The sequence below is a fragment of the Hippichthys cyanospilos genome, chromosome 18 (genome assembly GCF_059441005.1).
Source record: "Hippichthys cyanospilos isolate Australia breed blue-spotted pipefish chromosome 18, RoL_Hcya_1.0, whole genome shotgun sequence".
In the NCBI taxonomy this organism is placed as follows: domain Eukaryota; kingdom Metazoa; phylum Chordata; class Actinopteri; order Syngnathiformes; family Syngnathidae; genus Hippichthys; species Hippichthys cyanospilos.
This window is the reverse complement of record NC_142386.1, coordinates 1,520,486-1,543,481: the sequence shown is the minus strand read 5'-3', so window position 1 is coordinate 1,543,481 and position 22,996 is coordinate 1,520,486. Positions and strand designations below refer to the sequence as shown.

Below are 22,996 nucleotides of genomic sequence, written 5' to 3'. Positions count from 1 at the left end.
CATTGTGAACAATGTCAGAGCCAATTTAGGGATAAAAGTTTATTTAGCAATAAAGGCTATTACAAAACATTTTTCTCATTTAGAGATTATTTACCAATCATTGTCTGTTTTGTATTGCTTAGTGAATAAAAAACACACAACTAAGCAATGTTACAGAAAAGGGAAGGATGTTATACTCAGTCATACTTTGTTCAAACGCAAAACGTAAACGAAACAAATTTCACAAATCAAAAATGGAAATGAATGGTTCTGACTCATTGATTTTGACAATTGTATTGCCAATACGAAATAGCTGTTATAATTGAGGCCTCATGAATACGATGGTTTGAAACACGCTTGCGTTTTGCAAATAGGAGAAAAAAACCTTAGTTTTGTATACATAGATTCAGCGTGAGTTTTTCTACCGATAAATCCAGGGTTCCGAATCAAACAAGTCTGTCCAAACTCAAGTGCGTTTCTGCGACAGTAAACGATACTGAAAAAAAAAAAAAGTACGACAGATTAGACGCGAAACATCGTTTGAATGTGGGTAGCTGTCCATGGTGCTGAATTTTAATTTTCAGCACCTCAGCTCACACTGCTGCATCTATCCTTTTGCCAAACCCCTCAAAACAAAAGAAAGGGATAACAACTAGCAACCGAGCTTTATTGGTTTGTTGATAACAATCATTACACAGGTACATCTATAAACAAAAAGATACTGCACACTTGCACTGTTAACCTAAACCTCGCCTTGAGTATTGCTACTGCTGGTATGCGTTGAACATCTCAAATAAATGTACAGCTTGTCTGCTGGCAAATAGAGACCGGATTTTTTTTTTCATTTTCGCTAGCTTGGCTAAGAAAGCAAATTCCATTTTTTTCTCCCCCTCCCCATTCGTATGATGTACGATCGCCAACCCTTTTTTCACAGCAGCTATACAAATTTATTGCAATGCTATCACAGAACAGGGACACAACCGACACAGAAGATACATGGTTTGGATAGGGAGAGCTCCACTTCAAGGGATTTGAAATTTATTGATCCAATTTTGTAAGAAAACTGCATGAGTACAAGTTAGCATGAGGAGAAAGCTGGCAAACATTCTAAAACACTGATCTTCATTATAAACAACAAAACAATGTGTGACTGTGTCCATCTCTGCCCCAGAAGATTACATATACACTGTCCCTTTAAAGCATATGGAATGTAATCCACACAGGCAAACTCTTTCCGTTGTATAACCAAGCTCCTTGTGAACGTGTTTGCTTGTTGACACTGTACGCCATCCTGCATCCTCTTTCACATTTAAAACAAATGAAATGAAAACCACTCAACGTTACAATGTGGGATGTGATGAACCCCCCCTCTCCAAATGGACATTTTTTTTTGTCTTTTGTTTAAAAAAAAAAAAAGTGTTCTCTACAATCAGACTACTAAAAAACCTGTATTTAGAAAATAGTTGATAAAAATATTCCCCTGAATTGTACAAGAAAAGAGGTACAGGGAGCACTGGTAAAGATGTGGTTTTAAGAGATGTTATTCTGCCTCCTCATCTTTTTCCTCCGCTGCATCCGTGGCCGGTGCCTGCAACAGACGTCCAAAACAAAAACGCGTTTTGATGTCGGCTACGCGCTACCAAAGAGTTGACGCTTGACGACAACGCCGACTGACCTCTTCCTCAGCTTTGGCTTCGCCATTCTCAGCCGGGGCGTCTTCGGCCTTCTCCTCGGGCTTGGCCTTCTCAACCTCCTTACCTTTCTTAGGCTTAGCAGCTGCCTTCTGCGAGGGAAAAAATAAGACGAGTCGTCGCACCTCTACTGTATACGCGTCGCATGACAGTCCGCAATATCACTTACCTTTGGCTTGGGTTGGGGCTCTGGCTTTGCAGGCGTGGTATTCTGTAAAATGGAATATGTTGTGTTGGTGCTGGCGAAAAAAATAATATAAACTATATCTAGTATATATGTAATGGTTTTGAACTTACAGACAATCTCTTAGATCTCCTCTTGGGCTGGATGGAGGGAAAAAAAACGTGATGATTACGTTTCAGTCGTGTGCTTTTACTGACCCCTAGTGGTTTCATTTTGATGATTTATGAAAACCAGATCATACGTCACAGTATATTCTAAAAGTGCTTACCAAAGTTTCAGCTGCCTCTGATTCTTCCTGCAAAACACAATTAAGCAAACAGGTTATAAATGACAATGCGCATGTCATGTACAAGTGGTATGAAAATGTATCTGAACCTTTTGGAATTTCTCACATTTCTGCATACAATCACCATCAAATGTGATCTGATATTTGTCAAAATCACACAGATGAAACACCAACGTCTGCTTTAACTAAAACCACACAAACGTTTATAGGTTTTCATCTTAAAATGAGGATAGCACGCAAACAACGACAGAAGGGGGAGGAGTAAGAAATGAACCATCACATTTAATGAGGTCATGCCATAGCATCTCAATGGAGTTCAAGTCCGGACTTTGACCTGTGGACCCCAGAACATGTATTTTGTTCTTCTGAAACCATTCTGAAGTTGATTTACTGTGTTTTGGCTCATTGTCTTGTTGCAGCATCCATCCTCTTTTTAGCTTCAACTGTCTGACAGACGGCCTCAGGCTTTCCTGCAAAACATCCTGCAAAACTTTTCAATTCCTTTTCCAGGAACGATTGCAAGTTGTCCAGGCCACGGGGCAGCAAAACAGCCCCAAATCATGAGGCACCCTCCACCTTGCTTCGTGGTGGGGATGAGGTGTTGATGTTGGAGAGCTTTTCCATTTTTCCTCCACACATGATGTTGTGTGTGCCCCCTCAAACAATATTTTGCCAAAACTTCTGAGGAGTGTCCAAGTGCCTTTTAGCAAACATTAAACGAGCAACAATGTTTTGTTTTTTTTAGACAGCACTGGCATCCTCCGTGGAGTCCTCCCATGAACACCATTCTTAGCCTTTTTTTTTTTTTACATATAGTTGATGCGTGCACAGAGATATTGGACAGTGCCAGTGATTTCTGTAGATCTTTGGCAAACACTCTAGGGTTCTTTTTTACCTCTCTGAGTATCCTGCGCTGAACTCTTGGTATCATTTTTGATGGACGGCCACTCCTTAGGAGAGAAGCAACAGTGCCAAACTTTCTCAATTAGTAGAAAACTTCTATGACTGTCGATTGTAAAAATTGGTTTGAGTATCCTTAGGCAAAGGGCTGAGTTACTTATTCGTCCCCTTTCTGTCATTGTTTGCATGCTGTCCTCATTAAAAGATGAAAACCTATAAATGTTTGGCTGGTTTCACACCGCATGTCAGGCGCCCAAACAAGTAAACATAACGCACCACCCATGCATGACAGAGACCAACTTTAAAAGACACACACCAAACAATACGTGGATGTCAATTCACTAGTCTTATCAAGATTTTATTTTGAAGTTATTCCATGGAGCGCTGGCAGTGTTTTGATTAACTTGACAGGTTCAAGTACAGTATGCTGACTTGAGCAGAGCTATGGCACATTCAAATGCAGTTAGACTTCTCAAACTCATTCGGAATAAATTGCCATCGCGCATCAAACAATAATAACCGTAATAATAATGATGATTAAAATACTGTCATTGTTTAGTAAAAGCCAGGCCCTGGGATGTGCAAAAAAAAAAGGTCTAAAAAAATATTAAGCGCTCCTCAATTTGCATTACATTTTGGCATATTATTGAAGTTCATTGAGGGTTTTGAAAGTTATTTTTTGTTTGTCACTAGATATAGCAAAATGTTACACTTTCTCTTTAAGTCCAGTAGTTACGCAACTTCAAGTGGGCGTGGTCAGGCGGTCTTAGAACGTAGGCACTTTCAGCTTCGAGCACGACAAAACCCTGCAGGTGCACATTTAACCCGGAAATAAGAAAACTCTCGTTTTGTGGCCGAATATAGCTCCAGTCGTCGCCTTCACTTTGAGACGATGCTCGAGGTCGACGACGACCCCTTCAGATGTAAACCAAACGTGGACAAAATGGAAGCATGCTAATGCTGCTAGCGCTAGCTTCCCCACTGTACGTACGAAAGAGGGGCGGACTCCGCCTCCTCGCCATCTATTTTTTTCATTGGTAATAAATGGGAAAGGCCGACAAGGTTGGTGGGGGCGAGAAAAGCGAGCGGGGAAGTGAGCGTTCCCGCCATTAATTTGAAAAGGTCCTCCGCTACAGTGTGGCCCGGCTAGCGGATTCGACAAGAACCCCCCAGCAACAATAGCGGCGCTGTGCTGACGGAGGCTCGCCATTACATAACCTCCCCGAGCCGAAGCTAACACGACGGAAGACCGTCCGAACAGCTGCGGCTAATGGCGGCCGCGCACTAACAATGACGTCCATTTTCGACGAAAAAGTGAGAAAAATAATGTCGCCCAAAACGCCCGAAACCCAAACGGAAGGACTCCGAACGAATTTAGGCCTTGCAATTCCAGCCAAAGTGAAACTTAAGTGTCCTGCGTGACCGACTGCTTGCTTGAGACAATCGATATGCCGCCAACTTTCTCTGCAGAAAAATACGCTATCGTCGATTTCCCCTCAAACTCCAAACCCTGCAAGCGCGTTGATGTTAACGTGCACGCGTGCACTATTCCGTCCTGCAGCATAACCACACGAACACGTCAAAATAGAAACTATTAACATTAGACAATGCATCGAGTGATAACTTAGAATTTCCACCTTCGATGCATAAAATCAGGACGACGCAAGCGAATTCAAGTGGTGGCTGCAAGCGCGACATTTTTTTTTTCATTTGCCCAAAAGTAGAAAGCGACCATTTCGTTCAGGCGAGCAGCAGTAGTGGCTTATAAATGCTGTATTACCGAATGCAAGAAATATTTCGGTTTACTCACTTTGCTCCTTTTAGGCATGGTAGTTTTGTGAGGGGTGTTTGTGGAAAAGGGAAAAAGCAGCAAGATGTAACTAAATACGGGACAAAAATATACTGTAGTCCGGATAAAGCTGTACTAGTACAGTCTATCTAATACAGGGCAGCGAGATGATAATGTTCCATTGGAAGAAAACTAGCTCAAACCGGATTGGATTCCCCCCCCCCTCCCTCCTTATTTAAATCTTATAGTTCCTGCGTGATTGACCATCTTCGGCCCGCCCTCACCGCGCGCTGATTGGGCAACGCGGCGGTCAGCAACGCGATTTCAAATCTGCGCCACTTCCTGGGTGGACAACTAACACGTCAATCAAGTATTTCGGCTAGCCGCTTGTCTTTTCTCACAGCCATCTGTTGTTGGGGGGAAAAAAATGTCGCGATTTCTTCCCTGCAAACATCGGTTATTTCGCGGAGTCTGTCGGTCGATATGTTAGGGGTATATCGAGTGAGATGTTTTGGATTATCGCGCTTCACTCGTCCGATTGTGAGCACATTCGCGAGCGCGTTGGAAATTGGATTGAGAGAGGGGTGTGTACTTTGGCAGCCAAGTCTTTTGTATTAAGCTTGGGAAAATGGCGACGGGATAATTGTGCTCTTCCGCAATACCCTCAGCGTGTGCACAGCGACCGCGTCTTGCACAGTTTGGTGTCACGCCTAACAGAACTCTTAGTGGCGCTGTGCATTTTAGTAATCAGACACATTTTTTCCTTGGCGTTTTTTTTTATTCCACTTAAAACAAAAATACCAGGCATTGACGCTTTCAGTACCGTAAACGTTTTAATACATTTTATAGAATAATGTTATTATCTTTAACACAATTTGCAGCTGGTAGGAATATAATCATATAAATTGTGTGTGTAATATTTCATTCACTGACGTTTTTTGCGGTGTTGAATTTGAAAGCTCACGCAAGCATTTTTTTTTTAAATTATGTACCAGTCTGTCTCGCCGTGGTCGCATTTTACTATAAGCAAAATTTGACATGACAGTATTTTAAGTTAAGCATTCTTTTATTTAAAGCATGTTTTTAAATTTTAGATTTGACTAACAAATTGGTAAATTGGGAAACCTTAAATGTAGCAGTTACGTACAATGCCATGCTACTACCCTCCCAACACACATAACACGAATTGACAAGTAAAATCCATGTGCTATCCATGTGAATGCAAATACATTCTCTACATTGTGTGCTTATATTCCATTAACCCCAAAATGAAAACAATCAATACTTTGCTGCATGTAGCCAGCTTTCTATTTAAAGGCCCCATTCAATAAAACTCACAATCCCATGTCCTTTGTTTGTAGTGCATAAAGCAATTAGGAGGAGCCATTTGCAACAGAATCAGAATCAGCAGTGCAACATAAATAATTTAAGTCAACATTAGCAAGTGGTTTTAGACTACCATAGACTTTACGTTTTGGACAATGACTATTTACTGCCACTGAAATTGAAGGAAAAATGCACCAAAGCTCACAGATATATCTAAAACGTGAGTATTACAGTATCCGATAATACAGCATGCAGCCTGCTTCATTACACATTAGATATAGTGTGAGAGTTGAGACTCCTATACCCGCCCAAAAAAACTAGTTTAAAAAAAATAGCGCTGAGGTGATGTTTGGGGGGCATGAAGAGGGAATTTGAGGAGGGAAGTCACCAAGGTCTCAGATGACAACACCGTTGTTGTGCGTGACTGTTAGGCCTTCCGACACAGCTGGTGCCATTTGCCGTCCTTTCCCGCTTTTTCTTCATGCCGTCAGCTGGCATGAGGTCACATGCTGCAGCTGAAGCTATAGCTAGGCTTTGTATACTGCAGTGGTGCCTTAAGATACAAGTCTTAATTTGTTAGCTTGTAACTCAAAACCACTTGTATCTCTATTTTTCCTTCCTCATTGAAATGAGTGGCAGTGCTATTAGTCCATTCTAATCTCCAACCCATAAAAAATACAATAATTTCACAATACTCAGTAAGTTGCAGTAGTATTAGTTGTTTTTGCAATGCATGAAGACATATATAACATATATCGCTGAGTATTTTTATAGTCTCTGTCTACATTGGTTGCTGCGCCATTTTTGTTCAGATACCCCTTCCATGAAGTTTTCAAACACCATTTATTTGCTGTTAACTTACCGGCGGCGGGGGTAGAGTTAGGGTTGAAGTGTATAAACTTTAAATTCAGCCATCTGTGTCACAAACCTTGCTTGGGGTGTAAATCTATCAGGAGCAACGGCTGTCTGCCCCCCCCCCCCCCCCCCCCCCCTATATTGTTGCTACATAAAGAACATAGTAAATACAATTTCCTATGCACTTTGCACACATGGGTGCTTTAAATCACTTTTTGCCCTCATCATGCCCCAGACATGTAGAGCACCTCGTTGGATTGAAATAAATGAGAGGTCTCATTCAAAGTAACTAAAAGCTACTATACAGTAGATCAAAAGTCAAACTATATCCCCGTTGGCGAAAAAAAAATGCACAATAGGGCTTGTAACAAAGGCATGCCGGAGTCAAAATTCTTTACTTATTTATTTTCCCTCTCTTTTCAGGTTCGGTTACAGAGCTGTGTCAAAAGGTGCCTGTTGACTGGATCAGATGGATATTGGGAAAAGATGCTCTCTAGGTACTCTCGCTCTCTGTCTCACAACCGTAAGTGGATTTCCCACATAAGGTAAATGGTGACCTTCTCATATGGGGCAATGGATAAAGACGGATTACACCAGTTTATGTGTGATGCTCTCTACAGTTCATGAGCTCAGATGAACAGTAGGAATCTTCAAGCTAATCCGTCATCAACACAAAGTTACTTTGACTATATCACCGTCCCATCTTGGTGTTGTAGTTATTTTACATTAAAAAGTGCAGAAATTCTTCAGTCTTTAACGTTATCAACAAGTTTTCTTAACGGGCACTCAGCAGCCACAGGAACGCGCCTCAGTGTAAAGGACATTGCCCAATGAGCTGCCAGTGTCATATTAATTTACATGTGATAGAGGGTGGAGACTTGCCACAGTGGCAACACATCCTAATAAGATCAGTAACAATAAACCTTAGTCGGCTTTAACCATGAATTGCCTGACACACTGATGCAAAAAAAAATAAAAAATCCCAAAGAGGTCCAAAGGCGTGCCTTTTTGAGATGTATTTAATGATGTCATATCTCTCAGACAAGAGGGGCAATCAGCTAGAGCTAATAGCGAGACAATGGCAAGAAAGAATTGAGCATCCCCCACCTCCTCCTCTTCCTCCTCCTCCTCCTCCTCTAACAAGTCAAGCAATGAGCACAAATGATGAGGTATGACTGTTGATCCCTGACATGGTGGCTCTGGTGCCAAGGTTTACAGCAATTCCGAGGCCATATGTAAGGCGATCAGAGGGTTGACCCTCCCCCACTATCTTCCCCTTGTTTTCATGGTTGTCTGCTCGCCTCTGCCTATACAATACAATGCTCACTGTGTCTGGAGACATTCCAGCCCAACATGCACTTTCACCTTCACGAAAGCCATGTATGAAGGCCGGCGCATCCCATAATCTGTACAGTAAAAAGACATCTGCCGCATATATGATCTCAATAACATAAGTGATATGCTTCTCAGCAACATTTCCCATGTTTCCTTTGGTGAGGAAAATGATTAGCATGTTCATTTTATTCAGCAATTTTAACAAATGCAACAAAAAGGAACGAGTCCCCAAATCATGTCAAAATATTGAAGTCATTTGCCCTCCTTTGTGTTGAGCTCAAACGAACGTGTTACATTTTCCACATTTGTTTACGGAATACTGTACACACAATATGAAGGCCGAATAAACCCAATATAATCCAACACTGACCTCTAGCGGTAAATATTTAGCATAGTAGCATTTGTATCCGTCCACCTTGAAAAGAGCCCTTAAACATATTTTCTAAGCTGTTAAATCAGACTACCTTATTTGCAGTACCGTTCTGCATAAGTAAAAGAACTACCAAAAATTATAAAGCGTGTAATGAATCAATGCTACATCCCTAACAGTACACGGCTTTACATTCCACGGTTGTTTGTGCTGTGATGAGATTGATGTTTACTTATGCTTGTTATCCACTGCAGTATTTGTCAATTTAACAACATGTAGTCAACTTCTGAAACATCGTTACATGGTTAGTTAAATAGTGCAAATCTGCAGTTGCCGTATAGTATAGAACCGGGCTCTTGGTAGGGCACATGACCTCACTTGTCTTTTCTGCTGTAGAGTCTGACAGCAGCAGAGGACTTTCGTTGATAGCATTCACTATGAAGAAAAAAAGGGCTGGGTTTCAATGGCCAATGACCTTTGTACCCGGCAAGAGATTTGCAGTGGCCCTCTCACCTGCTGGTGTTTCAGGAAATGAAGCTACGGCACACCCCTGAGGTAAGTGTTCATTGGAGAGTAAATATCTTTTTCTCAATTATTTCGTATAGTTGGAGGGGGTTACAGCTAATTACATACAACCATTTTAAATGATTCTGGTAACTTCCAGTTAGCGTATTATTGAGCATTATGGTCATCAGCAGCATCGGTTATGAGAGGTTTTACACAACGCTTACCTGCCATTTGTAGCTAGAGCATACCCATTCAACAAAACCAAATTCAGCTTAAATTTGCGGCACTTATGAATGATTCAGGGCTTTCTGTAACTGTAACCCATATGATATGTGTACACAATACATTTTAGTTAAAAGAAGTGTATCAGCAAAAAAAGGAAAGAAAAGCTGTGGACCTTCAAAATACTACAAATGTAATACTTCACAGGATGAAGTGATTCCATGTTAAATTTCGTATTTTTTTCCCTATTGTCTTCTCTCAGGTTGAATAAAACATGGACCTACATCCATGCATATGGCTAATATTCTGTGCAACTAAAGGTCAGTATAGTAAGTTTACTACAATAAATAATTTGATACTACTTGTTGAACTTTTCAAATATCTTGCCAAGGGTTGTTGGGGAGTTAAGTACTGTACTTGTTTTGGATCCAGGAATTCTGACAAAATTGAGTTTGACACAAAGGGTATAAATAGTGTGATTACACTACCGTATATGAATTGACACCTGGTAAAACGGGTTTTTAATAATTGTTACCTTTGGGCAGTGTCCAAGAAACCATTCCACACATGAGGATTGTTTGCCTATCTGGGGTCACATTCAGTACAAATTTCTTCTGCACATTCTTATGGCATAAAAGTAGAAATAAACAAGCCAAAAGGAAAAACACAGGTTCACTCAATTTTTCACATTTCAGCTTAGTCAATATAAATTGTTTGACTTTCAGTTTTGTAAATATACACCATTGTATTCACATATGTTGAGCAAATATGTCTCAAGGATTATTTTTGAATGGTGGTGCCATGCATTCATTTGGGTTGTTCTGGATGATAATAAGTTCAGCCAAAGTTCAACTGGTAAGTTGGTATCTTTAAACCATACCAATTTTTTTTCTTGACCGTAAAATATTCTTTACACCAGAAGAAATCCAAAACATGGAATTCTGATTCGTATTGCGCTTATGGAATATGAATTAAGATGTTCTGGCCTTTTTGCCGCTTGGCTCACCTGTTTTTCCGAGAATAGTCATATGACATTTGCAAGCTGAGCCGTGATTGGCTGTGACCCAAGCCCCGAACAACTGCGACGTCATTGTCAGTCGCCATTGTCAGCAAAATGGTCCATCCCTGAGATGGATTTTGCCGGTCAATTCGCATTACTGAAACACCATACTGTATCAAACATACTATGGATTTGCATAGAGAATATGGTAAAATACAACGTTTTGTTTAAACCTTTAATATTTGTTACCTAAATGTCAAAAACACAGAAAAAAACAGGAATGAAGTTTGTTATTTTTTAATATTAGAAAACCGCATCGCCGCACAATTTGACGCATAGGAATGAGAAAATGAAACTTCAAGATGCTTCATGATGCAACTGTTGTCTTTTATGACTCCTCTAGATAACACTGCTCAACCACAGGGACTTGGCATTTCATAAACCAGTGCCATTAAGTGCTTCATGAAGCAAAGTTGAAGCGTCATATTCCCATCACTAATATGTATTATATTAAAGTTGATACATTTGCTTAGAGAAGCTTGAACTTTGTAGTATTCTCTTCCCCGGACTCTTCAGCTAATTTATTGAGCTCACTTGATCTTTGATTTCATATTTTCTAACAATTCTATATTTTAGTTTAATTTGATTTCATTTTTTACTTGATTTGTTATTGTTTTTTCAGTGTCGGGGCAGTTCCAAGTGGCTCCCCTTATTTCGACAGTTCTTAAAGGCTCGGATGCTCAATTTACCGCCACCGTGCAGGGAAAGTGGCAAGTCATGACCTGGGATGTCCGAGATTTTCTGGTCCTCACCGTTCCCGTAAGCGGAAACGTAACTTCATCGTCGGAACGATTTTCTGCCTCCTTCTGCTCCGCCGGGGACACCGGCTGCGTGGCGTTCACCATCCACAACACCTCTCGTAGGGAGGCCGGCCCCGTCGTCTGTACGGTGCAGGGAGACTACGGATCCAAGTCAGCACTGTTAAATGTTCAAGGTACTGGTTCCAAAACATTACGGCATTTTTCTTTCATTTCTTTCAAGCGCTTGGCTAAGGGAATGTCTAAAAATGACCTACTAAATAAATGAAGCACTAAAGAAATGGATCATTTTGTATTCACGGTAACTAAACTCGCTAATGCCAATTGTTTACTTTAATAGTACAGTACATTAGTACTTGATGACTCTAAACTAATCAATTATTTAAGTCATTAATTTCCTAAAATGATTGAGTACTTTACTCCATAATTACTTAAAGTCATTGATTACTTTCTGAACTTATTTCAGCAACTCATAATTTTTATTACATATGTTTGTGGGATTGATTGTCAGGACTCAAAAAAGAAAGTAAAAATATGAACGAGTTAATCCGAGGTAATCCGAAGTGATCTCGAGTTCTCTTGTGTTCCCGTCAATTAGAGAGCGGTAGCATCCAGATCAAGGACGGGGATCGAAAAGTGGCCCAGGATGAGGAAGTGGAGTTCAACTGCGTGACTTCAGCTTGGTTCCCCAAGCCTGTCATCAGCTGGAACCTGAACGGCGCCTCTGCGGATAGCAGCATGTACAACAGTACTCACGTGGCCCACGGAGATACCTTCAACTCCTCTAGTGTCTTCAAGTTTAAAGCTGTCCAAAATTCCACCGTGGAATGTCTGGCCATGCTGCAGACCCTAAAAAAGCCGCTGTCCAGCTCCGTCCACTTAGCGGTTGGTAAGAAATTCTTACATAATCCATATATGTTTCATTATATCAGCTGGTCCTCGAGATGTTGCTGTAACCCCGGACGGAGCCTGAATGACCCCAGAATTAGAATTCAATAACTACTCTAATCACAGTCACAGGATTGCATATCTGCACTAATGTCAGCTTTACCCCAGAGTAGACACTATCTCTTTGCAAAATATTAGCCTCCATTCAATAGGCGTTTTGTTCATTCTGACATTTTCTTTGACAGCGCCAAAGCCTCCAGACTGGACTGTCTTGATAGCTGTGGTTTGTTCCTTCGGAGGTTTTGCTCTCCTATTTTTACTCATCTTTGGGATGGTCTTTTGCTACAAACGCAGGAAAGAAAAAGGTATAAAAAGCTTTTCAAAGTTAAATGTTTACAATTGGAAGCGTCAAAATGCTTTGCCGGCTTGCACATCCTAGTGTGATTGTAAAGCGTTTACGATTAAAACTGCACTTGATCGCAATGCAAAATTAAAATGGGACGGGTGAGAGCATTTGTCTCAAATAATATTGTTCTCTTCTTCCAGAGCCCAGCTACCAACAGGAAATGACGTAAGGATCAACTCTACTTACTGTGCAATATATGAATTACTTCTACAAAACGGGTATTCAATGATATAACATTTTAAGGGACACCAAAATTGAGATCCCTTTATTATGGTTCGTCGGGCCTTTTTTTTTGGTATACATATGTCATTTTCATAGATAATGATCTTCTAGTCATCCAGAAAGGTGTGGAGCAAAAAAACATTTTCTTTGTACTTGCGTTGATGTTAAATGTTGTTAAAGTAACTTGCCATCTTAGTTACTCTAAAAATCATGCACTCCATGAAGTAACTAACTGCGGCAACACGTATGACTACACATCTTCTCCCGTTGCAGGAAAAGAGTGAGGACACAGAGCCAGCTGAGCGGACTGAGACCACCTGGGCGGAAACAAGGTCGGGTCAATGCAGGTTATGTGACAGATGGCCAAACAAGTAAGCTTGGCGGTTACACAACGTGCCCAAACTTTCTTCATACATTTTTTTTTCTTTAAACAGCAACTTCAAATCTAATAGTTATCTTGCGTGACACCATTCCATCTCCTCAAAACTCTTCATTCCTTCACAGGTGATGCTCCAAGTGAGCTGACGGACAGTGATTATCGCCAGGCAACTCGTTCCAATTTTTTTGAGGTAAGGTGAGATGTTTGATTTGCCAATAGAGCCGATAGAGAGAAAAATATATACACACGTGATTTTACCACAACAAGCTCTTTCAGCCACTTGATGTTTGTGTAATCTGTACCTCCCTTTAGGCGCCATACGCTGTTCATAATAACCCCGCAGAAAATAGCTACCCAACCTCCTACAGCAATGCGGATGAAGCCTTCAGAAAACACAGACATGCCACTACTGTTTAAAAAAAAGACCCTGAATCCCAAAGGTGTGAGCGAAGAAAAAGGCTTCCATAGGTTTTTACAGTACTTTTTTGTTATACCGTGTGGATTTTATCATTTTATTATTTTTGTGTTTACATTTGAAAAACTCTTTACATAAAACTGCGTATTTTCATTTCATTGTCTGTTTTTATTATTTACCACCAATGGGGCAGTGTGTGTGTATATGATGTATATGTACAGACACACACACACACACACACACACACACACACACACACACACACACACTGTATGTGGGATGCTATTGATGATCAGTCCACAGTGTGGCGCTGGAGACTCACTTATCGGTCCAGTGGATTTACATGGGGAGGAGAGAAGAAATTTGCTCCACATACTGTATAAAAGACAGCATCCCTGTGAGAGGAGAGCCTAAAAGAGGATTCTTCATTGGACAAATCGAGGACGCTCCTAAATTGACCCGCGCGCAGCCATGAGTGAGGTACAGTAATAATAATAATGATAATAATAATAAAACTGACGTTTTGGATACCTTTTCCATAGGAATGCTGAATGCTATTAGTTTCGGAACCTCCTATCAATTAATTACCTGATAATTTTCTGACACATTTTTATTTTAATGTTTTGGACAAGTGCTAGTTGTTATACCAGAAATACGCAATTATGTTCTATTACGGCGTTTATACCTGTTATACAGTGATGTTCGAATAAAATCTTGATGAAATTCATCGAGCTTTCTACCTTAAAAAGTAAATATGATTGAGATTTTTTTTTAATAACTTGCAGTGCACTCTGTCAGGTATCTTATTGTGCCATCAAATGAGATGACCAAAACATTACAAACCACTCATCATTTTACATTGCCAAAACTACGAATGAAGTTTTTCCGTTCCACTCATGTCTTACTACTGTTACGAGGACGTATCCTGTACTGGATTTCGCCGATGAGCCGACTGGCCGATTTTGACGCCGATACAAACTTTTGAGGGAATGACCTGCAGCAGCAATGACTGCTAAATATAAATGCGAGTGGCATCCTCAAAGGCAGAAGACGGCTCATCGCGGTTCCCCTTTGACATTCTGCGACGGCACTAAATGCAGCATAAAAATAGCCGCGCTCCTGTTTTTCTTGGTATATCGCAGCATCCTGCCACAATGATGAGTCATTTCAATGAGCCGGACGACGAATAGATGTGCATCAATCTATCAGAAACGCCGAAGGGTCAATGGGGGCTTTTCTCTCAGTATGTGAGTCTTATAAATAATTCCCTGTGTGAAAAAAAGCGTCCTATGGGAAATTATATAACATAGGCGGAAAGTCTCAACATCACATGTCAGTGTGACCTATAAACAGCCGAGGCATAGACAAACGCCATTTCTCGGAATAAATTGCCCGATGCAAATCAGTTTCAGATGGAGTCAAACAATCATTCCTGCAATGTTTTATTTTTAAGAGAATAAAATGCCTTACTGTACATTACATTGTACTCCCCCCCCCCCCCCCAATTTCCTCAGACAAAGCCTTTTAGATTATTCGGTTGTTTTGCAGATTCTGTCCCGACAGCAGTAATTGCGCATAAACATTCAAATTGACTGCCCTCTTTGTAACAAATAGAATGCAAAGCAAGGGTGTGATGTACCGCCATGTTTGTAGTTTTTTTTCTGGTTCCTGCCACCTTCCTCAAAGTTCCTATAGAGTACTAGTTATGAAAATATTTTATGTTGCTTGAAAAAATCAATAGTGTCACTTTGATATGAAAAAAAAATATATATGTATTGATTTTTTTAAATATAATTCTATGTATATATTTAATTAAGTTTATTTTATATATATATGTAAACTTTTTACTGATGCCTTTGAATCAACACATCCAACATTTGTGTGGCTTCTGCTCTGTTTACCTGCCACCCAATTTAATTATGTTGAGACCCTTGTCTACAGTTTGTTTCATCATCCAAAGTAGACTTGAGCCCAATATATTCAATTAAGCAGATAAGCGTGTTAGAAGTTGCTGATCAGCGTTAAAAGGACGACGAGATGAGATTGTGAAAATGTGGATTCACACTTCATTTTTGCTGACTTAAACAATGATAACATCATGGTGGTCTGTCATTTTTAAAGATTCAGTGCATCAAATGGTGATTGGACTACAGTATATTTTCATTTTAAATGAGCAAAAATTTTATGTTTCTGTTGTTTTGCCTTTGAGAGAAGAAAACCTTTTAATCTGTGACTCTTTGCGATTTATTCCGTCGGCCGACCTTAATCCTTAAAACGATGAATTGAGACAACAAAGAAATAATCTGTAATCCACCAAAACTGTTATCAGGCCCTGATGCTGTCTTTCCATTTCTTAATGTAAGATAAAGTGCAGATAAACGTGAGCAAATGGTCCGAGGAAAAAAGAGCTAATTGCAATACTGAAATTGGATGTTGGAGTGGTTAATCTTGCGGATGATGTGGTCCTGGTCCCTTCAACTAACTGCAACCTCCCATCTTTTTTTCTGGGGAGATTCCCAAAGTACGGAGAGAGAAAAAAACCATCGGATTTAAATTTGAGGGCACAGTTGTCACTTGGAAAAATATAAATTGGACCTGGACTGAGGGAGTTTTTTTATTTTTTAATAAAACTAAAGCTTTTTACAGCTTTTTACAGCTCACCCTTGCCTTCATCGGTGATCCTCACTCTTTTTTCTGTGAAATATTTTGTATCATCTGAGCTGCCAAGCATTTTTGAATGAAACAAAAATATCTGTACAGCTATTTGTATGGAATTGATTAATTTTGGAAACTATATCTGTAGTGGCATCGCTATGTGTAAGTAACAATAAGTTATTTCATGTTCCAATGAATTTGCTGTTAATTTGAAAAGACAACAACTACTGGTTGTGTCACTGCATTAAAAGCATCAAATTGGATTTGATGATACCTGCAAAAAGCCTGTTAAAATCTCACGCATCCCCTGAAGTGCACTAAAGTCTTTTTTTTTTTTTACTTGTCCAAGCTTGTTGGACGTCGGTCCTCTATTTAGATGTCAGCTCTTCTGACCCAAGATTCCATCGAGCAAATCCTTCTAGTCATTTCACGCTGGCGTCAAATCAATCCGATGCCTGTAGTCACAGATCTATGGGCTTTACTGCCATTTTACAAATGCTGCCAAATCTCTTAAGTGATTAATCTCACGCGGTTTTATTTCAAGGGCCATTAGTAGTAAGGTGGCCATGACAGTAGCTCCAGCGGTTCTTACAAAGCCGGTGTGAAATCGTTTCCCACTCAATGCCCCATTCTCCCCAAGCGTGACTCCTCTACTGTACCTTTGCAGACTCTGGTTTTTTCAAACCAAGTGGGAACGGCCACACTCCTGCCGTCACACAAAAGAGGATAAACAGTATATGAAGTAGACTTGTTATAGAAGACGATTTCTATGTATTTGGGAAAATACGAGTCCAATCGTAGGATTATCTTTGATAATATTCTTGCACTGGCCTTAATGCTAAAAGTTTTTCCCAAATCTGTGAAATGCCTTTGTAGCTTGTATTTTTGTAAAGCTACTTTCACTTCGGGGGTGAGCCGTGCCAGCAGCAGACGCTCGCGTAAAAGCACCCATAATACATCAGACAGAACAAAAACGGTTATTTTTAGCAATGCTTTTAAAGCCCAAGTATAGGCACTATTTGAATATTGTCTTCTGCGATTTGTTCCATCATCAAAGATTCATTTTCCCTTTTTAGTCGCAGTTTCTTCTCTGGGACTATATTTAAAAGATCCAAAGTGTAAACAAATGCACGGTAGCGTTTCTTGTACGGTAGCGTTCAGTCGGTACAACAACAGGAGTCTACGCCTGCCACTCACGCTGTCATCCTTGTTTCCAGTCTGCTGGTGGAGAGGCTGCTGAAGGCTTGTAATAGCGCTGGGATGAGCTGTCTGTGACCCACTTTTGCCGTCTCCTAGTTAAATGTTAATAGATCCTGAGTGCAGCATGGCGTCTCTCCGGGGAGCATGAACTACCAGGAGAGCCAAATATAGTCCCCCAACCCACCAACTACACACACACACATGCGCACAAAGGCTCTCGCTCGCTCGCCCGCTCGCTCGCTCGCCCACTCACTGAACTAATAATAATAATTAAAAAATAAATGCAGTCCAGTTATGTCAGAGTTATCAATAGGAGAGACTGGAGACAACGAACACAACTGAGTCCAAACTTGGTTTTTGCGATCTATCAAGAATGGTGTTCGCTGATGTCCTTTTACGTCAACGTTGCTCAAAACGTTATTATGGCACCTGCTGATTTGTGTGCATCTCAGCCAGCTTCCTTTTTACAACCAATTCTAAAATGAAAATGTACCACAATGCATGCTAATGCTCTTCTCGACCATTCTCCGAGTCCTCTTGGCTCGATGACTATCATATTCTCTCAGCATCCCTCCAAATACAAAGAAAGCGATGGATGACTTTCATTCAAACTTGAAAAGTTAGACCCTTGAATTGGAATTACATGTGATTTTCATGGAAACTTCATTTGACCTTAAAGGCGTTGTCTGTTTTCCCGTGGGAACACGCGCGCGCGCTGTGGTTGATGATTGCGTGGTGACATCATGCTACGTGCGAGTCCGTACGTCCCCCCGAAAATGTTGTAACAGTAGTTCTGTTGTGCTATGTTGGACTACCGTTGTAAAGATCTTTTTTGGGCTGACGTCGTGGAAGGACTAAGCTAACGTGGCTAGCGCCGATTAGCGTGAAGTCTCCTTGGTCGTCCTTCCAATAATAAAGAAGATATATGGTGGGAGGATGGGGCAAAAACATTTGCATCTAGATACAGTAGTATTGCGTCATTAATATGGCTCCTTTGAGTATTTCATGCGTGATATATGGCACTTCTACTGAGTGGCAAGACCACAAACGGATGACGTTAATCAAAATCCTTGAAGGACAGACGCGGCGTGCGCACATGGTCAAACGGATGGTCGCAAAGTCAAATCCGTTCTCTTTTAGCGGCTGTGGGAATCCAATTGTCCCCTATTTACACTCGTTCATCAAATGTGCTCTGCTGTTTCAAATTCAGCGGTGGAGGCACCGGATTAATAATTCAGGCGGAGCTGGGTGAGAGACCCACGCTTTCTGCGGGGAAACAAATCAAATAGTGCGCCAGCAAAATCAAATCAGCCCGACTCTTGCGTTGATAAGACATTCATCTTGGAAAAGAGACACATTGGGTGAAGTCGGGGCTCGGGGAATAGTTCTCCATGTGCTTTGAGAGTGAACAAATTCAATCTGAATGAAGCAGCTGCAGCTTCCCAGATGCTGGAGCATCTTTGCTTTTGAATGCGGACCAAATTGTATTTGATCTTTCTCATGTCGGGAACATTTTTTGATGATGTTTTGCAATCTCGGCCTGTCAAGAATAAATAGGTACGAACTCTTAGAGCACGGTGTATTTATCACACACACACACACATACATATACATATATATATATTAGAGAACATGCATTTTGACAGGGCAAAAATGTACACAAGTGACACACTAGAATTTTGGTGCTATTTTTTCTGTCTGTGCTGTATGCACAAATGTTTTTTTGTGAATTGTGGTTTGCGATGACACTTTTGGTAGATTCTGAAATGAAAATACTGTATAAAACATATTTAAAGATTCTCATATTCTATTGAATGGCTTTTTACTGTTTTTGTCCTTCCAGAAACAAATATCAACAGCGATCACTGGAAACAAAACATCTGCTGGCCAAGGTAAATATTGATCATCATATTTCATCTTGCTGTACATTGTAAACAACTACACATGATACACATGAAGAGAAAATATTGAAAGAGTAGATTAATGAATATAGGAACATCATGTTCTGGTTTCCATTGTACTCCTAACATCACGTTCTTTAACACTCTCAATTAGAATTTTAAATAGTATCCTGAAAAATCACATGTATTTGCTTTTTTATACTGAGGCAAAAAGCAATACAATATTGTTAATGCCATAGAACTGTGTAAAAGTTCATTGAGGAGCTTCATTTAGAAAAAAAAAGTTGTAATTTTTTCTTGACGAGGAGATTCTATCATTTATTTGCGCGTACTATTTCATAATAACTCAATTCTCTGTTTTAAATGTAAAATGCGTCTTATTCATGAAGAAAAACAAAACAGTCTCTGATATCTCTCCTTCTCTTATGACGGCATATGAATGTTGTACTGTCTCAGAGGGAAAATTATGGCTAAATGTCTGATGAAAACAGCAAAGCGGAGTGGATGTGGATGTAATCCACTGGAAGACCTACTTTGCAAACTGGGCCATGGAGTATTGTTAGTGTTTTAATGCAATTCAAATCCCTTGAGAGTAGAAACAACAGTCCAATTTGGCTTCCGCTGTTTGGCGTTATCCTTTGAAATGTAGAAATGGCACAAAGTTAAAAAAAAAACCAAAAAACTGGCATCCTACAAAATGAGAACATGTATGAAGAAAGTCAAGTAGTGAGTGTCTTTTTTTTTTTCTCACATTGCCTTGCAAAATTATTTTACAGCAAACCACTCACTTTGGATCTTGAAAAATGTCCTAACATTAAAACGCAACAACCAACTAAGACAGGCTCCTGCCTACTCATTCATCTAAAGATAAATATACAATAATGTGCCTTTTTTCTTTTTTTAAAAAATACAGTACATAAATGTAACGTTTTCTAATGCATCTTGCCTCACTATTTTAATTGCATTTTTTTTCCTTACCTCACTATTTTAATTGCATTTTTTTTCCTTTTAAGTCAGACCGGTCAAAAAATAGCAATTTTATTTAGTAAAATAAAAAACTAAAAAACTCTTTTACATGTATTTTTATCTACAGCAATATTTATTGCCTGTTTGCGTGTTTTTTTTGTTGACGCCCGCATCATTGAGGACTAAGAAAATATTGCTAATGTTAACGAGACAATTCTATGGCTAGCTATTTTTTTCCCCTGAAATTGTTTGTTATTATGATTTTACTATTTTCACCATGAAGCCTGAATTAGTCGTTGGCTGCACTTCCTGGCTCAATTTCTCCTGGGAGCCAATTTGAATGTGACCTTTTACAATCTCTCTTACGGGAATACCGTATTCCCATCGTGCACTTTGGCAATTTGATTTCTTCATGCGGCAGCTCAACACGCTTGCGAAAGAGTGATGTGCTTCTCTTGTAAAATGCAAAGGACTTTGTGGTGTGGGGGCTCTTGATTGTGTGAACTCGTGACATTTGAATCGATTCCACTGTCACGTTCCATCTCAAGGGCGCCAAGGCCTACATCAAATTGCCACCAAATGTACGGAGGGCCTTTTCATGTACAAACACACCAGGGAGCTCGGCATTGTTCCCATTCTCTGCGTGCGCTTCCTGCGCGCTGCATTTGGAATTGAAACCACGTTCTTGTGAATCACGGACCAACGCTTCCCTCTATCCATCCATCCATCCATCCATCCACCCATCCATCCATCCATCCATCCATCCATCCATCCATCCATCCTAGAAAATTGTAAGAGAGTATCATAAGTCTGTATGCTGGTGACTATCAGCTACGTCTCCCCAGATGAGAAGAAGGAGCTCCCCGACGACTTCGATATCGATATGGACAACCCGCAGACAGAAAAAGCCGCCGTGGCCATCCAGTCGCAGTTCAGGAAATTCCAAAAGAAGAAGCAGGATGTCAAGTCATAGAAGTGACAAACCCCGCCGGGTCCTCACATCTGCATGTCAATCAAAGTGCATCATGCTGAACTTTTAAAGAGGGGTGCAAAGCTTGCCCAAATCCATGTTTTGCACCTCAGTGTATACTTATTGAATTGCTTATTAAATGTATTCCAGGTGTAGCATTTTGAAAACCATGAAACTACTGTTATTTTTTCCTTTGAAGTAGGGATCGGAAAATGAAGCTTCGCGATGCTTTGCATGAAGCAATTGTAATTTTGTGCAGAATCCACAATGCTGTGGCGTTTCCTAAATCCTTTTCTTTAAACAAACAGCGCCATCTGGATCAGTCGAAGTGGTATTTTTCTTATCGAATTCAATTTTAATTTTTTTTTGAAATTAATTAGTTATTAAAAATATATTTTTTATTTTACTTTTGAATGTCATTGAAATTATTTAATTCATGTATGCATTTTTTAGATTTTAATTTTGTTTCATGAAGCAAAATTGAAGCTTCATTTTCCCATCACCGCTTTCAGGGAATATTGTGTTTGTGAAAAATCCCCATGTTGCGGTTATCAAAATGAATATAAATGGAATGGGAACTAGTTTACATTTTGTTTTAAATAGTGGATTTTTGCATCCAGGAGCATAAGTCCGAAAGCATTTTTTGCTCTTTTTTTTACAGCTCAGAAATTCATTAGAAGCAATGCAGCAGAATTGAAAGATTTTTCAAACATAAAGTTTTCCTGCTGGGTGCGTTTGATATCACGTTAACATTAAACATCGACTCATTTGCTGTATGTAAACTTTACTGTATGTTAACCAATCACACATGCATGTAAGCAGGTTCGCACACAGAATAACAGAATGGAGAAATAAACAAATGTTGAAAAAGTCCAAATGTTCTTTCTGTCGTTTCTGTCATTTAGTAATTTTATGATTTTTAACTTGCAGCTGTGTTTCGTCTTTTGCTTTAGTTTGTTTTTGTGTTTTTTGTTTGTGATTTTTGTATTGGTGGTGCTGTTTTCTCATACTGTGTCTTTGCTTTTTTTGTTTGCGATTTTTTTGTTGCGGTTGTCTTTAGTTTAATGTAGTGTTTGCGTTTGTTTGAGATTTTAAAATTTGTAATTGTGTTATTGTTTGCAATTTTTAATTTGCGGTCGTTTTTCGCAACACTTTTAGTCCGCGGTACTAATCATTTAGTTTGCGTCACATATGTAATATAATGTTAATGTTTATTTTACATTTAGCTTTTCAGGTCTTCAACTGATGGACGAAGACATTTTTAGCAATTGTTTTAAAAATGAGAGGAAAATGAGAGGAATACTACTGCCCTCTAGTGGCGCATTCTTGATCCACAGCTCACATTTTAAAGGATGGATAAATTTGAGTCATTTTCAGCAATAAAACGTTGACGTGTCTATGGTTATTTTGATAGTAAAAATATGTTTCATGTTTGATTAATAAAGAAGAAAGAAGTTCATTTTACTTACCGTCCAATGAAAATGGCTTCACATGCTCATGGCTTTTTTGATAGACCATCGTTCTATATATATTTATTTTTTATTTCTTCAAACTTTTCTCCGACCATTGCCTTAAAAAAACACAAAACGTAGTCAACTCACGTCTATGGCGTTGATTGGTCGGGTTTCCATTGCAATTCTCTCATGTCAATAGCGCTCAAATTTGACAAGAAAAATAAAAATATATCAAATTAATTCGCATGCAAACCTTTTACAGCTAAACGTCTCCATTT

General features: G+C 39.7%; 3 protein-coding genes across 14 annotated transcripts; 2 read left to right on the top strand and 1 right to left on the bottom strand.

Moving 5' to 3' along the window:
* Positions 1–625: 625 nt before the first annotated feature.
* hmgn1b (high mobility group nucleosome binding domain 1b) lies at positions 626–5,040 on the bottom strand. The gene is made up of 6 exons (XM_088440206.1): positions 4,851–5,040; positions 2,123–2,149; positions 1,968–1,994; positions 1,840–1,881; positions 1,655–1,762; positions 626–1,567 (listed from the first exon to the last, which is right to left on the bottom strand). Exons 1-6 carry the CDS (start codon positions 4,866–4,868, stop codon positions 1,520–1,522), a joined length of 270 nt encoding a protein of 89 aa, XP_088296332.1. The 5' UTR covers positions 4,869–5,040; the 3' UTR covers positions 626–1,519.
* igsf5a (immunoglobulin superfamily, member 5a) lies at positions 3,804–13,725 on the top strand. Of its 12 annotated transcripts, none has more exons than XM_088440199.1 (11): positions 3,804–4,023; positions 7,434–7,533; positions 9,112–9,270; positions 9,707–9,764; positions 11,127–11,438; positions 11,861–12,151; positions 12,396–12,515; positions 12,697–12,721; positions 13,052–13,149; positions 13,283–13,347; positions 13,470–13,725. In XM_088440199.1, the coding sequence occupies exons 4-11, from the start codon at positions 9,719–9,721 to the stop codon at positions 13,572–13,574; spliced, it is 1,062 nt and encodes a 353-aa protein (XP_088296325.1). In that variant the 5' UTR covers positions 3,804–4,023; positions 7,434–7,533; positions 9,112–9,270; positions 9,707–9,718; the 3' UTR covers positions 13,575–13,725. The 12 variants fall into 12 exon arrangements, with proteins under 12 accessions (XP_088296325.1, XP_088296327.1, XP_088296324.1 ...); XM_088440201.1 differs by having other exon boundaries at positions 7,434–7,555; XM_088440198.1 differs by having other exon boundaries at positions 7,434–8,245.
* Positions 13,726–13,895: 170 nt separating this feature from the next.
* On the top strand, positions 13,896–22,141 carry pcp4a (Purkinje cell protein 4a). The gene is made up of 3 exons (XM_088440207.1): positions 13,896–14,052; positions 19,271–19,319; positions 21,140–22,141. Exons 1-3 carry the CDS (start codon positions 14,044–14,046, stop codon positions 21,265–21,267), a joined length of 186 nt encoding a protein of 61 aa, XP_088296333.1. The 5' UTR covers positions 13,896–14,043; the 3' UTR covers positions 21,268–22,141.
* The last annotated feature ends 855 nt before the right edge of the window (positions 22,142–22,996 follow it).